The following is a 17,572-nucleotide window of genomic DNA, read 5'->3' as shown; positions in this document are numbered from 1 at the left end:
GAACAGTGTAGAATAGCAAGGCTCATCTGAAAATGCATCGTCCGATGTGAACCAGCACACGTAAGCGAACGTCTCCTCTCCTCTCCTCTCCTGAACTTGAGTCTCACGTTGGCATTTGAGACTCAACCGCAGAACATCTCCGTGTCTCCTCTCTCCAACGGTGGGTTTCAGAGCAAAGGGAAAATGGATCTGTGACGGGGAGGGAGAGGGAAGCATTGGATGCCGGACCCACACGACCCCCTCCCTGGAGACAAAACTCGGGTAGAACAGGAAAAGGCTGTACGTCTGGCGCGCCCTGTCTCCCTTACAGTCGTCAGTCACCCTTCTGCCTGGAGCTAAGTGAGAGAGTTTAATTCCGAGGACGGTGATCTCCACCCAGGTCCGTGTCCTCTTTCTGTTGGAGAAGGAGTGTTGTTTGCACCCTCACAATGCTGAGGGATATAGTAGGCCCCGTCATGTGGCAACATCCCAGATTGATTCTATCCGAGAGGTTAAAGAAAGAGAAGCGGTCCAACCGCCGATATGAGTCATGAATAGACGATGCCTTAGTGATACAGCTTCTCATACACCAATCACATGCGTTTAGAAGAACCTTTGTATGGAATCAATATGAGCCGTAAAAGACCAAATATCGTGAACGTTTAAAGGTTTAGCCGCCCCCCCCCCGATTATCTTTAGAGTAATATATGCAGCATATTTGCCAGTGTAAATTTTTTCCGTCACCAGCCACCTGGTAAAAATTAGTATGAGATGAGTGATTTAGCTTTCTTCTGTTCAGATATAATTTCATTATCCCCCTTTAAAAAAATTGGACGTTGTTTATTTGAAATTCAAATTTACCTGAGAATCCTGTATTTTTAAAAATTTTTTTTTTTTACAGCTTATTTATTTTTTGACACAGAGAGAGAGAGAGCGAGCGTGAGCTAGGGAGGGTCAGAGAGAGAGGGAGACACAGAATCCGAAGCAGGCTCCAGGCTCCGAGCTGTCGGCACAGAGCCCGACGTGGGGCCGGAACTCACGAACTGTGAGATCATGACCTGGGCCGAAGTCGGACGCTTAACCTTAAGACTGAGCCACCCAGGCGCCCCTCCCCCCATTTTTTTTTTTTTTTTGAGTCCTGTATTTTTTTAATGACGTGTGATACTTTTTCCTCTGTGTGCCGTGAAAAGAGGAGGTGCCGATCATTAGCTGGGAGCCACCAAAGAGTTGCATACCTAGCACGCGGAATCATGACGGGAGGCTGCTCGGATGTTCGAGAAGTGCAAGTCATTTTTTTGAATGAAAAAAAAATCATAGCCACGCAGAACATAAGGAAGAAACTCAGGAGGAGATCAGTTACATATTCCCTGTGACCCAGTAATTCTCTGCAATCCCAGTGGCTCCCCCAGCCTCCGAAGCACAGTAATTGGTTCGGAGGAGACATTTTCCCATTCAGGAGACAGCTCTCTGCTACATTTGGCCCTGGCCTTATTTCTCCAATCTGGCTTAAGTTGAGGAACGTTCTTGCTAGATTCGTAGGGGAACGCGTGTGAGATTGTGAAAGGCCTTGGACGCCAGGCCAGGCAGTTTGGATTTTACCCTGTAGGCAGCAGGCAGCCATTAAAAGATGTCAGACAGGAGCAATGATAATGATAAGAGATGTTAAGGGAGTGTTATGGTTCTGTTCCCAGCATGAACATGACCGGAGAATTCATCTGTACTAGCTGTCTAGTTCAGCTTTTTCCAGCATGCAGATTTTCAGGGCCAGCTGTAAGAGCTCGATGGTAAGAGAACAAAAGTCAGAATTGGTAATGCGAATGTAATTGCAAAGAGAGGGATTTTCGTGATCCAGATCACCGGGAACAGAGAATAATAATCATTTTAAAGAGTGACTGTAGAATTATTTGTTATTTTGTTTGAGTTCTTTGAAACCGCTTCCATGCTATGTAATTACCTTAAGTTTTAAGTGTTCCCTGCAGGGATAATTTATGCATCTTACATTCTCATGCAAATGCTTTAACGGTCTACACTGTTGAAAATGAAAGCCGAAAATTATTCCAAATAGGTCATGGTTGTGCGAAGCTTATGAAGTATTAATCATTTTTACAGAGTCTCACAGTTTATATTCTATATTCTGGCATTGTGTTTTCACCTACGGTAATACTTAGGTAACAAATATTTGAAAATCTAAATTGCGTATTTTGATAAAGCAGTGTAATTTGCCGATTTCAACATGAAACGTCATCCAAACCCTTTAAAAAAAATTACTATAAAAATGTTATGGTATCTCAGGATATACAGAACAAACCACATTTAATTTAAGCGAAGCTACCGAAAGCTTATTTGTGAATCCTGGCTGGATACTTGGTTTAAACCCTCCCGAAATGAACGGCGTTTTTAGAATTCAGGCATCACTGCTGTGGTAATAAATGGATCGCTGGTGACGGCACTTTGGTCATAAATAGGGAGCCGGTTTTGTTTACCGCGACATAGCTACATGCCTAAGCGTGACGTTTCTCTTACGAAATAGCCCGCTTGATGCTAGCAGCCTTCAGAGTGTCTTATTTTAATGAACTTTCACGCGACTTGTCCGCAGCAACCCCGAGTTTCTCAGGGAAACCAATCTCTTTGTTGTTTTCAGAGTTGGATGTGTGTTACACACAGGAAACTCCCCAGCAAGAAGTGGGTTTTTTCTTCCATCAGGCTCCTCTGGAGGTACCGACTTTGCAGGAGAACATAAGCTGCCCTGGGCGGGCAGCTTCTCCCCGAGCTCTGAGCACACCTGGGAGTTGGGACAGGAAACAGATTTTTCTCAGCAGAGGAAAGACAATTCACTTTCCCACCTTCCTTCCCCGTTCAACCTTGGTGGGGGTGCACGGATGGCAGGCATTTCGCAGAGGGTCACAGGACTACAGAATTAGGGAAAACAAATCTTCACACTGACTTTCTGTGTGTTCACTTTTTGTCTGTTTTTCCCCCCACCCCATCTCTCTCTCTCTCTCTCTCTCTCTCTCTCTCTCTCTCTCGGGCATGTGCTCGCTCCCTCTCTCCTCCCCTTCCCCTGCAACATACACGCATGCACACACACATCTTCCTAGATTGATCTCTGTGTCTCCTTACCCATCACCCACATCTGTACCTAGTTTTAGTAAACATGCTCTGGGGTCATCCCCGGAAACCTCCTAGGGTAGAGAACGAAAACAAAAATCGAATGTGTTGAAATTCAGTCATGAACATTTGGCAATAGAAGAATGAATTTTCCGGGGCGCCTGGGTGGCTCAGTCGGTTAAGCGTCCGGCTTCGGCTCAGGTCATGATCTCGCGGTCCGTGAGTTCGAGCCCCGCATCGGGCTCTGTGCTGCCAGCTCAGAGCCTGGAGCCTGCTTCAGCTTCTGTGTCGCCCTCTCTCTCTGACCCCCCCCCCCTCAAAAATAAATATTAAGAAGAAGAAGAATGAACTTTTCAGGGCATGATCTCGGAGAACGGTAAATGAACGCATTAATGGAAAGCTGTCTGGCGGTGTGGGGAAAGCGCGGCTGAGGCCGAGCTGTGTGTCAGGACTCTTCCTCCCCTCTCTGCAGCTCAGGAACAGATCAGGCTGCAGAGTCTTAAGTGTTTGTGTAGCCCTGAAAGCATCCTCAAAATAAGGACCTCTCACATGTCAACACCAGCCACCTTCAACAGATTCCGGCGTCCTCTGGAAGGAGGGCGTCCCTGCTCTGGAGTTTTTCTCTAAAAGAGAGTGTGAAAACCCAGTTCCCATATCTTAGCATCTCTGGTCCCATTTCTTCAGCGGTCAAAAGAGCCCTTTAGACAGAAGAAAAAAGTCTACCAGAATCCATTAGAATCATTCCCTTTGTCATCATCATCGCTATCAAACTGTCCCTTAGCTGTCAACTCGAATGCCATGACAATTTACGCAGTCAGAGAAAACTTTAAAAGTAGGCACAGCTTAAACATAAGGGACTATTAGATTTTTTCACGACCGTTGTTATTAGTAACCTACACTATGAAAGTAGAAGTAGCAAAACAGTGGTTTGGAACAAAAGAAGTGAGATAATAATGTTGTACTTTTGGCGGCATAGTAATTAAAACGAGACATGCAAATGCCGTCTGGCCCATTATTACTGGATTGTTGCACAGATCTCTTTACTATGATGTGCGTTCCACTGGTACACATTATAGTAATGCAAATTTTAGACTCTTAGGATATTTTAAGCCCCAAATTCAGAGCTCATGTATTGTTAGCCTTGAAAAGGAATCACTGCTGAAAGCGATTCTCATGCATACACTTTAATGTGTAACATGAACCCCCCCCCCCCACACACACACCAGAAGTGCAGATTAAGGCGAGGGAAGGGATCCCGGAGTCAGCGGGAACTCACACGCACGCTAGCTGCCTTCCACGCCCCCTGCGGTCCCCACTCTGAGGCACACACTACTGGTCTTCTCTCACGGGTGCAGGATGGGAGCTCAGGCTTTTGCCCACAGTCAGCCATCTGGAAAGCAGAAGAGACGGGTTTGAACAGAGATCTTCAGGGTTCAGAGAGGCAGGACACACGAAGAGGAGGAAGGGCTGGACCTTCGGCAGATACCGGAACTGTCATTTAGAGGAGAATGGACATCGCAGCCTCTGTCTTACACAGCGATGATTTGTGGGAAAAGGCACACTTGCGACCAAATTTATAAAGAAAGAACTTGTTAAGGTCTTCTTTCCCATGGTTTTGTCCCTTGTGGGGAGGTGGGGGGGACTCTTCTCCCAGGCCATCCCTCTGAAGTTATCACAGAGGGCTGCGACCAGGGTTAAATCAGATCATCATATACACACAGGGGCCTCCCATCGTGCTTGGCACATGTCAGGTTCTCAGAAAGTCATAGCTTGGAACGAACTCTCCCGTTTGTGTCTTGAATTGATGAGCCGACTTCCCCCATTCGGATTCATGGTCAGTAACTGTCGATAGCATCCTCTCGTGAGCTCTTTTCAAAGGGCAGATGGGAGTTAGAAATGCACGGTCTTCATAGAAAGAAGACTGTCTTTGCAACTTCCTATCCCCGGAAGTAATTTGCAGGTGCCATGTGATGGGGCGGTCCAGTAGCCCTCTGTGACACCTTTCTCATTCTTGGTTTTATAGATTAGGCCTTCGCACCTTGCCCGGCGACTCCGGGTTTTATGGTTTGCGGTGGAAAGCACGCTCAGTGACTTCCATTTGAGCAGCCACTGTTGTCTAGCTTTGCTTCCCTACCTGTGCAAGAGAAGAGATTAGAAGTCTTTGAAGAAGTAGGCGCCTGCCTATTGTAAGTGACTCTGCTGCAGAGACAGACCCTATCAAATTTCACACAACCGCTATCCAACGCAAACCAGAATGACGATCCTCGAAATCGCCTGAAGTCTCAGAACATCCTGCGCACCCATCTTGGTATGATTTCATTTTTAATAGGCCACCGACCTCGCGGGGGTTTTTTCTCTGATCCGCAGGGCAAGAACCTTTCTCCTTTGCATGCCAGTTTGCCGGATCTCTGGGAAAAGTTTTCCGAGTTCCCAGGCGTGTGAATTTTCAGACAGGAGTTTGCAACAACTACTTCAAAAGATACAAGCTACAAAGTTGATTCTCTGGCTGTGCACAAATACTTCCCAGGCCCTTCTCTTGGCATTGGCTTTAGGGCCCTCTCTGAAGTTCTTACACAGAAGAGTACCACCACAAATGAGAAATCACCATAGTACCAGGCAAGCTTTGCCCAGTGGGCACGAATGAATGCTAGTAAGCAGCCAGAAGACCGGCAAGTTTATTTTTAGAAATCAGGTCTGATATTTGATTCCCCTCTCAATACACGTGGGTCAGCCATTCTGTAGGAAAAACCAACATCCAGAGTTAATGCACATCCTAGACCAAGAAAAAAAAAAAGTTTTAGGGAGTTATTCAGTTAAGAGAAGTATTCTTCCCTTGGGAAGAAAATGTTTTGCCACAAACTTCTGTTAAACAGGAGGGTTAAACCCAGCAAGATTTGAAAACTCCTGTTGTGGTCACATTGTCTCTCCACAGTGTATCTTACAGAAAATGAAGTACGTCTTCTGCTACCTAACTGCGTCGCCTAAACAATCTGTGTTCTTCTGGAAGGTTTGGGTCACACTAACACCGTCTTGAGCCAATTATGCAGCCTTGAAGACATGTGGCCCATCCATCTGCTTTATCACAAATCGTAGCAAAGTTATTTATCGTACCAAACATATTTGCTTGACCAGGTTTGGAGCTGAGTGAGGCCTTTGGATCACATAATTTTTGAATCATGACAAAAACAGCCCCTCTTAGGTTCTGTAAGGGATGCATTGTTTTTGTTCTTTCTCCTGCTTTTTTTCTAGCTTACTTCAGTGTTTATAAAAATAAAATAAATTCCAGGCCACCTGGGTGACTCAGTCGGTTAAGCATTCAACTTCGGCTCAGGTCATGATCTCGCGGTCTGTAAGTTCAAGCCCCGCGTCAGGCGCTTTGCGGACAGCTCGGAGCCTGGAGCCTGCTTCGGATTCTGTGTCTCCCTTTCTCTCTGCCCCTGAACTCCAGGCCTCAAGTATGGCCATATCTGTGTCCTAATTCTGTTTTAAACAGGCCATCGGTTGACAAGCTCCTTGATATATTTTTGGTGGTTTTTTATTTTGCGAAAAATTGGGGGAAAAAAAAAAGCATTATGGCATGCTGGCATATTTTGTAGGGTCAACATAAGATTAATTAAAGGATCTATTAAATACCTTGGAATTTGAAAAATACTACTAAGAAATTTCATTGTAACCCTATGAGGAAAAATAGGCCCGTATCTGTCATCTTAATTATAATTTGCATTTCTTTACAAACGGTTGCTTAATCACACGTGCACTTTTAGGTCATTTTGTCGCCTGGTATTTCGTGAGGCCCATTCATAAGCACCTCATTTCTTTAGTGCTGTGGCTTGAAGCACTGCGGCCTTTTGGGTCCGCCACAGACAGAGATGAAAAATGGGGGAGAGCACGAAGCACAAGGTGTAATTCACGTGCAGTCCCAATTTGGGGGCCGAATTGATACTCTTCCGTATTAATAAAACACGTATAAGCAGACCCTTTATCAATGCCTGGTTTTCCGGGCACGTATTTTGAGAAGTCATCCCACGTCGCATGTTTATGGGGCCCTTTTCCACACGCCTTGCCTCCTTGGATCCTTGTACGACAATCCAGGAAGGGCAGCGGGACCCGCGGGGTTTGCACCCCACCCGCCCCCTGCCATTTTCACAGAGCTTGGGCGAACAGAACTTAATTGAAATGTTTAGCTCTTTGCAGACCCAGAGACCAAGAGTAGAAGTTTAGCGCCCCTCTCTTGGTTAACACGAAGTGTCTTCATTCTTGTAGCTGAAGCAGGATTTGGTCCCTGTTACTCCCTCTTGTCTTTCCCCCTCCCCGCCTCCTCTCCTTCCGGCCCTCATGCCTCCCTCCTCTCTCTTGCTCTCCTCCGTCTCCAGTTTCTGAAGTTGAATGTATCTGTAGGCCTCCTCCGTCCTTTTAGCCACTGCTCTCTCTGCCCTCGCGGGCAGGTTCTGACTCCTCAAGTGTCCACTGGGAAACAGCCCTCTCTTCCTGGGGTGCCACGTAACCCTTCTCTGGATCTGGACCAGGGAGCTTCCGAGCTCCCTGCATATGTGACTGCATTCTTTCGTGTATTTCTTTCACCATGTGGGAAACTGATCATTGACTGTAAGCCAGGCCTTATGCTAGGAGCTGCCCTCAAGGATCTCACAGTCCAGAGGATATTTGAATGAGCAAACCATTGTCTGTTTATCATGAATTAGTAGCTGCGGTGCCCTGGGTGAGTACCGATTCCCCCTCTCCTCCAACCTCTCCCTTCCCATTCTTTGATCTTAATAATAATGAAGTTCATTCACATCGAATATACCCTGGGAGAGAACATCAAAGTCCTGAACATAATAATTAATCCTGGATTTCTAAATCACTGATCGAGGGGAGACCTATGTAGAGAATATAGGTATAGTTACAGCATCACCCCCCCCCATGGGTATGATTTGTATTTTATGGTTCTATTTTTAAATTTTTTAACAGAGTTGGAAATCTAGTTTTAATTTGCATATTATTTTCGTTAGGCTGGGGAATAATTGAAACACACGAGTCAGACGTGCTTAAGTAACCTGCTAACTTTAAATCTAGAGAATTAATTGTCATCCGAACATGGCTCAGAATTAGAAGAGTGACCCTTGCTTTTGGCAGTAATTGTTAAATTAATTGGATTGTCAGGCTATGCAAATGTAGCCGGAAGACAGGAGGCCGGAAGTGAGAGGATTAAAGGGAGAGATGAATACTTTAAAAGGCCACCCATGTATCTGTAAACTGTTTTTGTCTCTGTGTTCTCTGGTGCCCGACGTACAAAACGTTATGTGTGAATAAAACAAAACGTATCGAGAGCTATTCACCTAGACCAGGTTGTGTGTAGTTAGTTAGCAATGGCACGTACATACGCGAAAGGCTGTACCGAACGTGCGACACTGTTACGCGAGCTGTGTTCAGTAATCCAAAGGCTCAGGGTGGCCATTTTATCGATGGACAAGCTCTGTAGACTCTGTTGCTCTCTTGAGATCCAAGGGAATCACTGCAGCCCATTTAAAAAATAGTTCTTTTGAAGGGTGCCTGGATGGCTCAGTTGGTTGAGCATCCGACTTCGGCTCAGGTCACGATCTCACGGTACGTGAGTTCGAGTCCTGCGTCGGGCTCTCTGCTGTCAGCACAGAGCCCGCTCTGAATCCCCTGTCCCCCCCTCTCTCTGCCCCTTCCCCGCTTGGAAGCGCACGCTCCCTCTCTTTCAAAAATAAATAACCATTTGATAAATAAATAAAAATACAAAATACTTCCCTCGAGAGAAAAGTGCTAAAGGGGAACATTTACGGTATGCCTGGCAATCCCCAAAGCTCCCCGTCGTACCGACGTGCGGACTCCAATGAAACACGGCCACCTTACCAGTGGTACCGTAGCTGCGAAAGGGGGACAGAGTATGAACAATCTGCTGTTAAGGCCTGTGTTTGCTGAGTGACTTAACCTTAATCAGGAAGGCATTGGTCTCGGCGTGCGTCTGTTGGTCCTGGAGATGTGTTTAGGGCACCGAGATGACATAAAGGATGTACGGATCTTTTTTAGCCCTCACCTTTTCGGTCATGGCCCCCAGGGATGTAGGTCCACAGCACCTGCTGAGTGATACGGCCCCTCCGTGGCTGCCCTTGGGGAAACTGCCACCACAGCCCAAGGTGCTTCTGACCTGGCTTCAGCTCCAGGAGGCCAGAGAGGTATCGCGCCCTCTCCATACTTTACTCTCAGAGTCAGGGCAACCCAGGGCACTCCTGCTTCTTCTGACCCTAATAGAAAAGAGTGCTTTACACAGGCCAAAGCCTTTCCTTCCGGGGCAAAGGTGTTTTCCGGCACACCGTTGACTCTGGGGGTGGTTTGCACATAACCAACGTTACCGATTGTGCTAATGGCTTCTTCTGTGCCTCTCAGAGTCTGTGTAGAGGTCTTGAGCCCCGATAAGGGTGGCTGACCATTACCGTTTGTGGCTAGAGGCGTTCTCCAGTGTGTTCTTGGAACGTGATGCAGAAGGCTTCAGATGTTTGCTTCTTGTCAGTGATATCTCAACCTCCAAGAAACGATTCCCCCCTTAACAGTGACTAAATTGGTAAAGAGAAATGGTCGATTTTGCTCCTGGATCTGCTCATTCTGCATAGATCCTTCTCCCTTACCCCAAATAGAGTCATTATCACTAACTGGTATGGATTCTTTAGGTAAAAAGGTTCGATATTCACTGAGAAAACACTAACCTCGGACTTCAAGGAGAATAAGAGAGGATGGCACAGATGAGATTTAAAGACAGATTGATTAGTTCATGAACCGAAAAGACGTTATTCCTCTGGAAAAAATAATACATAGATATGCGAGAGAAACAACTTTTAAGAGAAATCGATGCATAAAATGTTGTAAGATGCAAGAAAGCACCCTTTCTTTTGTACCCATGCCAGATAACTTCTTAGCGACTATGCAGGGAATGCTTGGCATCTCCTGAAAGCGTTCATTTATGATGATGGCAGACGTTTATCTCATGCGTGTGAAATACAGAAAAGTGATGCTCAAGGCCACTAGGGTACCTTTTTCTGTATTTTTTTCTCTTTTCAAATTTTTATCTAAATATCAGTCAACACCCAGTGCAGTGTTGGTTTCAGGAGTAGAGCCCGGTGGTTCATCCCTTTCGTACAACCCCCAGTGCTCATCCCAACAAGTGCCCTCCTCAATGCCCATCCCCCGTCTAGCCCATCCCCCCACCCAACACCCCTCCATCAACCCTCAGTTTGTTCTCTATCGCTCAGAGTGTCTGGTTTGTTTCCCTCTCTTCTCTTACCTCCCCCCGCCATGCTCCCATATGTTTGTCTGTTCTGTTTCTTAGATTACAACGGTACCTTTTTCGAGAGCACTGCTAATCATCTCCCGATCAATCAGAGGATGTTGATTCCTTGCCCTGTGTCTTCCCGGCATCCCCCAAACAGGGCTTCCCTGATAGGGTCAAATCGAGTACGTGTTACTGAGGTGACTCACGGCTGAGACAGAGACGCGGCCGTACCCCTCTTCCCTTTGCGAGCCCTTCCTGTGTCGGGTGGGATGTTCACATTTTTCGGCACTGGATAAAAACGAAGCCTCTTCTGCCTACTCATTCCAACACTGGATGAAATGACAGTGACACACACACAGAACAGAACAGTCCCTTGGTTGCTTCCACATTCTTTTTTTGGCCTCATTTCCCGCTCTACTGAGTTTTTGAGTCCAAATTTAGTGGTGATGACTAAGAAATTGCCAGGATGTGACAGAGCATCCAGCTCATTGAGTCCTTCCTTGCCATTTTCCAATAGTTGTAACAATCGCCAAGTTTTGCCTCCTAACGTCGTAGGTGCCAGCATCTGTGTAGTATCTGTTATTCTTAACAGATGCTAAATCGCGCGTGCAGGATCTGTCCGTGCAATGACAGCCTCCTTCTGCAGACAGCTGATTCCATATGGTATTAAGGAAGTTCCCTGCCGACTTTTTACTGGTTGATACTTCTGAATCCTGGAATTTCCAAGACTTAAATCGGAATCTCTGAAATCCGAATCCCGTGAGCGATAGGTAAGCGGTCTGCTGTGTGCGAGGCAGCCCGACCGGTCGGCCGTGAGGGTAGAAGATGGGTTCAGAAAATACGACAAGTTCCCTGCCATCTGGAGCCGCTCATGCATGTGCCTGAGTCACGGGGCCCGCTAGAGGTGTAGGGAGGGCTTAAGGGAGCACCAATTCGCGTGTCATCAGCTCTGAGGATCTCTCTTAAGAGATCCTCTGTGATTCCAGAGGCAGTCATAGCTGAGCTAGGCCTTGAAGGATGAGAGGAAAGCCAGTAGGTAAAGACAGAAGAATGACATCCCAAGCGAAGGAAATGAGCGGCATCTGGAAAGGCACAAAGGCACACGTGAGTCTGAATGGGGGGGAATTTTATTTTATTTGTATTTTTTATTTCTTTTAGCTTTTATTTAGTTTTGAGAGAGAGAGGGAGAGGGAGAATGTGAGCGGGAGAGGGTCAGAGAGCGAGAGGGAGAGACAATCCCAGGCAGGCTCCATGCTGTCCGCGCAGAGCCCGACGCGGGGCTCGATCTCGTGAAGCTTGAGATCATGACCTGAGCCGAAATCAAGAGTCGGAAGCTTTACCGACAGAGCCACCCAGGCACCCCACGATTTGTGGGAAATCTTAAATTTTTAAAAAATTTTTTAATGTTTTTTATTTTATTTCTGAGAGAGAGAGAGAGAGAGAGAGACAGGGCACGAGCAGGGGAGGGGCAGAGAAAGAGGGAGACACGGACCCAAAGCAGGCTCCAGGTTCTGAGCCGTCAGCACAGAGCCCGACCCGGGGGCTCGAACCCACCAACTGTGAGATCATGACCTGAGCCGAAGTCGTCTCTCAACCGACTGAGCCACCCAGGTGCCCCTGGGGAATTTTAGATGCCATGTCAAGTCGCTCGTTTTACTGTAAGGCAGGTGACACCATCAACAGTTCCCAAGGAAGGGAACTTTGCTTTGGGGTGGGGGGGAATCTGCTAGCAGAAGAGGAGAGACCAGTTCGGAGGTTAGGACAGCAGGCCAGTGGAGAGGTCAGAGGGCGCCAGCTCGATCAGTCGCAGTGAAAACGGAAGGTGAAGCTCGTGGACGGGAGAGATTGTGCATGAACTTGAAGGTCCCCCGGAGTTTTAAGTCCTTCCCCTTTTCCTGGTCTGAATTCCTGCCCATCCTTCAAAGGTCAGCTAAAATAACACCCTCTCTGTGAACGCTGCCCCTCTGCAGCCCCCAGTGAGGGCGAAAGCGGGCTTCCTCTGTTGTCCTAAAACCCCGCCTGCGAATACACTGCAAGTTTCCTGAGGCCCCTGCTTATTTACCTGTGGACTCTTTGTGTCACCCAAGCATACAGCGGGGTCGTCGGAAAACCGTGTATACGTGAATGAATGAATGCGACCATCACACAAGACGTTAAACGCAGCCCTTTTGCGGGACCTGCCTGAGCACATCGCGTCCCACCGTTGGGAGAATCCTCCAGAGGGGGGGTTTCACAGCCCGTAAACAGAACGCTTCGGCTCCTACATGCAGTAGTTGCCTTGGAAATACGTTTTTCTTGACCAGGTTGAATTTGTGTGAACCTTCAGAGGACCTGTCAAGTGTGCCCCTAGGCTGAAATAACCCCCAGAGAGGACTCTCTAATCCATGCACTGGGTGAGAATCGGTGAGATGACGGAGTGACCCAGATTTCGTGGATTCCCAGAAGAGAAGAGAACGTTCTGTTGTTTCACTTTCAGAGAAAGGCCGCCTCATTTGAGGAATCTGTCCCTCTTTGCTGAAGTGACTGTCTCAGAGCACTTCAGGTTCTGTCCCTCGGACAGCGTGCGTTGCTTAGACTGATATCTAATCTGAAAATGAACGAAGGTAGGACCGTGGAGGCATTGTGCGGAAAAGGCTGGTGTCCAGAAAGCACACGATTTTTTTTAATGTGTTTTCATGTTTATTTATTTTTGAGAGAGAGAGAGAGAGACAGAGCGTGAGCAGGGGAGGGGCAGAGAGAGAGGGAGACACAGAATCCGAAGCAGGCTCCGGGCCCCGAGCTGTCAGCACAGAGCCCGACGCGGGGCTCGAGCCCACGAATCGTGAGACCATGACCTGAGCCGAAGTCGGACGCCCAACTGACTGAGCCACCCAGGTGCTCTAGCGCATGATTTTTTTACAAGGTTTTTTTGGTAGGGTTTTATCAGAAGTTATTGCTGAGAACATCTCAGCAAATTCCCATTGTTTTCTATGTCTACCACTCTGTGGATTACTGAGAGATGAGAATCTGATGCTCATTTCATTTGGCTTACAAATGGCTGTTTTTAATGGCTGTTTATGGCACACGCCCACATCTGCAAAACGTGAACGAAGGTTTTCAGGTTGTTTTTTTTTTTTTTTTTCTTTTCTGACACGGTCCGTTTTCATTTGTGGGGGCAAATCCAAAGAAAACATGGCCAGGTACACGGCAGAAATCACATTCCAGGGTTCACAGCCCCCTGGGCTGCTCTCTCGTGCCTGCTTGTAGAATTACTGTAAATTCCTGCTTCCCTATTGATTTGCTTGTAAATGTTACTGTAAGGCAAGGACGAGGGGGGGGTGGGAATTTTCTTTTCATTTTTAAGTCAAGGTCCAGTGATTAAGAGACAAATCAATTTGGTTTACCTAACAGCCAACCAAAGGTAGCCTTTCTGTGTAGCATCCCTCTAGAAATATAGGCAGCCAGTAATAAAACACTGTAACACAGCTCTTAGCCTCAGGCAGTTGACAGTGATAGTACAGAATAAGTGGACAGTCTCTGAAAATTAAGTAGAAGGACCAAATGTTTATTTTCTCATATTCAGTCCCGACGACGGCCAGGAACAAAGCCTCGTGTGACAGCTTTATACTTGTCTTTTCGATCTTTAGCTCTTGTATTTGTCCAGTGTCTTCCAGTTACGTGGCTGGTTCTAATTTTTCCATTATCTTAGTACAAAGAGAGCGAATCATTGATCAGTAGCACTTACACTTGGGGCTTTTTGCAAAGCATCACGTGAACTGTTATATATAGTCTGGGTTTCCAGTGGTAATAGTCTGTGCTATTAAAATAGAGCACCGGTCGTACAAGCTTGAACAAAGTATGTCCGAAACTCCTGAAGGGCAATACCACAGGGCTCTCCGTGAAATCCACAGCTATAAATACTGAGCTTTGGTTTATTTACTTTTCTCGCAGGAACACTTTACACCTGAGTGCAAATTCAAAGAGTCGGTGTTTGAAAATTATTACGTGACCTATTCATCGATGATCTATCGTCAGCAGCAGTCAGGCCGAGGGTGGTATCTGGGTCTGAACAAAGAAGGAGAGATCATGAAAGGAAACCACGTGAAGAAGAACAAGCCTGCAGCCCACTTTCTGCCCAAACCACTCAAAGGTAAACCTGATATGATAGGAGCTGTGTACGAGGCAGTCCTTCATCATGCTTGTCTAAGTGGAACGTCATTCTTCCCCATGAAGGCAACTATACAGAAATGGACTGACCTTCTGTAACACTTAAAAACATGAAAAAAGCGCTGACAATAGCACCTGATCTTCTGATTTTAATTTTCCCGTAGTACATCTATAGATAGTAGCACCTTAACTTACGTGGGAGTAGCTGATCGCTAACTCAGGACCGCCAGGAGCCCCAAATGACGCCAGAACGGTTCCTGGACAGAAACGCAGATGCTAAAATGTACGCGCACTTACCGGAAAGCTCCTTGGGCCCTCTGCCGGGCCCGGCAGTATCGTCCCGGCAGTTTTTATTCGTGGGGTTTGTCTCGCAGCCATTAGTAGGAGGTTAGCAGCAGATTGGACAGAACGAGGGATAGAAATGGGGTGCGGAAGATGAGGCTGTTAGAAGCAGCCGAGACGTGGGAGGGAAGGGATAGGGAACGGGGGGCAAAACAGAGCAAGACCTCCCAGAGGCCACCGGCCTGGGGTTAGAACCGAGGTGAGCGTAGCGGCGGCCCGTCCCCTCGGGTGAGCTCAGCGCTGCTTAGCAGCGTACGTTCCGTAGCCACACGACTTGGATTCAAATCCCAGCGCCCCTCTTCACTAACTGGATGGTCGTGTATGTAACCATACGGCACAACAACAATAATAACACGTAGCGTTTCTTGCATTTAAGAATTGGGCTAATATTTAGGCTCTCGGAGAGTATCATCTCGAGTATGATAGAAATCGGTGTTTTAAAATGTGTTCGATTTTAATATTTGGCTCGCACAGCGTGCTGTAGGTTATATTTAACCTTCGAAGAGCTTTATTAAATGCAGTTTTCGTTAATCCTCTCATGTATAGAACCATCAGGGATGGAAATGAGGCATTAGACTTCCTTGCACACTGTGCCAACGCTAGATTTTGCTTAAGCTGAGCCAGTCCGTTCTCGGCTGAGTCCCTGGTGGCAGCGTTTTCCGTGTTGGGCTGAAAGCACGGAAGCCTAGTGACCAGGAGAGAAGCTGAGGGCCAGTGCGGGGTGCGCGTTCGAAGGCCTTTGACTCCCATCTGTCTGTGCTTTCCAGTGGCCATGTACAAGGAGCCGTCACTGCACGATCTCACGGAGTTCTCCCGGTCCGGAAGCGGAACCCCAACCAAGAGCAGAAGTGTCTCCGGCGTGCTGAACGGAGGCAAATCCATGAGCCACAACGAATCAACGTAGCCAGTGAGGGCAAAACAAGGGCTCTGTAACAGAACCTTACCTCCAGGTGCTGTTGAATTCTAGCAGGTCCTTCGCCCAAAAGTTCACTTTTGTCAATGACGTTTACCAAACAAACAGGCAGAGTTCACTAGTCTATCTGCCATTAAACCTTTCGATCATCCATACTGAAGCCCCCTAATTTCGATTGAGCTTGGGCAAAAGAATGCCAAGCATGATCAGTGAACTAAATCCTGGAGAGAAGGGCCTGCCCAATTTTCTCATGATCTCACCTGTGCTTTGGGGATGAAAAGCCAAAAACATTTCACAGCACTAATGCTGATAAAAATTTGCTCTCCAACCAAGACAATGTAAAAGACCACAATTGCTCTCCAAAAACAAAAACAAAGCAAAACAAAATTAAGCGCTTAAATGTTTCGTAGGGGCAAACAAAACTTCTTGTGACCTGTGTTGTTTTCTTGGCTTCATGTTTTCCATCTACGCTTGATTCAGACGTATTCTTTACTTGGTAATATTGTGACTCCATGATTTCTGAAATTCAATGGTTCTACTGACTCTGTCACTTAATCCCAATCAACCAAATTCAGGGTTGAATCTGAATTGGCATCTCAGGCTCAAGGTAACAGTGTTCTTGTGATTCTACCATTTTTTTTTTTTTTTTTAGATTTGTAGTGTATTCTGGTCAAGTTCTTGTGCTGTATTCTGTGCATAGAAAGTGAGTTGTATTGTCAACCCCAGTCAGTAAAGGTTACTTAAAAAAAAAGATTATCCTCAAGTGTAGATTTCTCTTGATTCCATTTGTGTTATCATGTCAAACTATCGTTGTGGCTTCTCGTACAAAGACACGAACTGTGGAACTGTGATGTCGTCTTTTGTGTTGTTACAATAAGAAGCGTCCTATCTGTATATGTACGAGTCCTGCTGTTGTTGTATTTGGCATGTGAATATTGTGTACAAGGAAATGTTAAGACTGGTTACCCCTAACCAACATATACTTATACTTGCTTCTGGAAAAGTGTTTAAGACTTAGCTAGGTTTCCATTTAGATCTTCATATCTGTTGCATGGAAGAAAGTTGGAATCTTGGCATAGAGTTGCATGTTAAAATCCGTGTTCCTAAAGTGGACATAGCATGTGCAGGCAGTTTTCTGTCCTGTGCACAAAAAAAAAAAGTGAAAAAAAAAGTTGTTTAATATTTGTTGTTGTATACCCAAATACGCACCGAATAAACTCTTTATATTCATTCAAAGAAAAATCCCTCAGGGTACCTTTATTGTCTGTTGTGTGCCATTAGCTGTCACAGAAACCGGAGCTGAACGTTCAGTTCTGTATATAAGGTCACTGCCCCCCGATGTCTACAGTCTAGAGATTCACATTAACACGAACGCTCCTTGAAGTGTGTCCGTCGTACTGGTTATTGTACTTAGACTTCAGATTGGAACAGAGAATTCTCATTCCCACTCAGTGATGGGATTGTACAAACGAGACCTGTGTTCTGGTATCTTCTCTGCCGTTCACGCTGTCAGTTCCCCTCTCTGTTGCCCACTTCTCTCGGTGGAGGGAAGGCACACGACTAAATCTCTGCAGTCCTTTCCTACCTCTGAAGGCTGAGGGAAAATGGGAGCGTCTTTAACGTCTGTGACTTCACACTGGCTCCCCAAAGCTGTCGTTGCCTGACAATGCATGCTTCGGGGACAGTCGATACGTGAAGGAAAGCGTGGAGGAACAGGTAAAACCATAACTGCCTGGGACGTGCCAGGACATCCGTCAAAATAGAGTTACTGGGTCCCCAGGCGGCGAGCTTTC

The 17,572-nt window shown here is 46.6% G+C and overlaps 1 protein-coding gene across 5 annotated transcripts in view; it reads left to right on the top strand.

The window, feature by feature from the left end:
* Positions 1-17,023, top strand: part of FGF13 (fibroblast growth factor 13) — a 449,022-nt gene extending 431,999 nt beyond the window's left edge. For all 5 annotated transcript variants that reach the window (XM_053891480.1, XM_019421526.2, XM_019421524.2 and 2 more), the window contains 2 exons: positions 14,309-14,507; positions 15,634-17,023. In XM_053891480.1, coding sequence (XP_053747455.1) covers positions 14,309-14,507; positions 15,634-15,770 — 336 coding nt within the window. In that variant the 3' untranslated portion in view covers positions 15,771-17,023. The remainder of the gene's footprint in view (positions 1-14,308; positions 14,508-15,633) is intronic.
* Positions 17,024-17,572: the final 549 nt, after the last annotated feature.

The sequence above is a fragment of the Panthera pardus genome, unplaced genomic scaffold (genome assembly GCF_024362965.1).
Source record: "Panthera pardus isolate Hobbes unplaced genomic scaffold, ASM2436296v1 HiC_scaffold_27, whole genome shotgun sequence".
Classification (NCBI taxonomy): domain Eukaryota; kingdom Metazoa; phylum Chordata; class Mammalia; order Carnivora; family Felidae; genus Panthera; species Panthera pardus.
The sequence above is the reverse complement of the archived record's forward strand: the minus strand, read 5'-3'. Positions and strand labels throughout refer to the sequence as shown.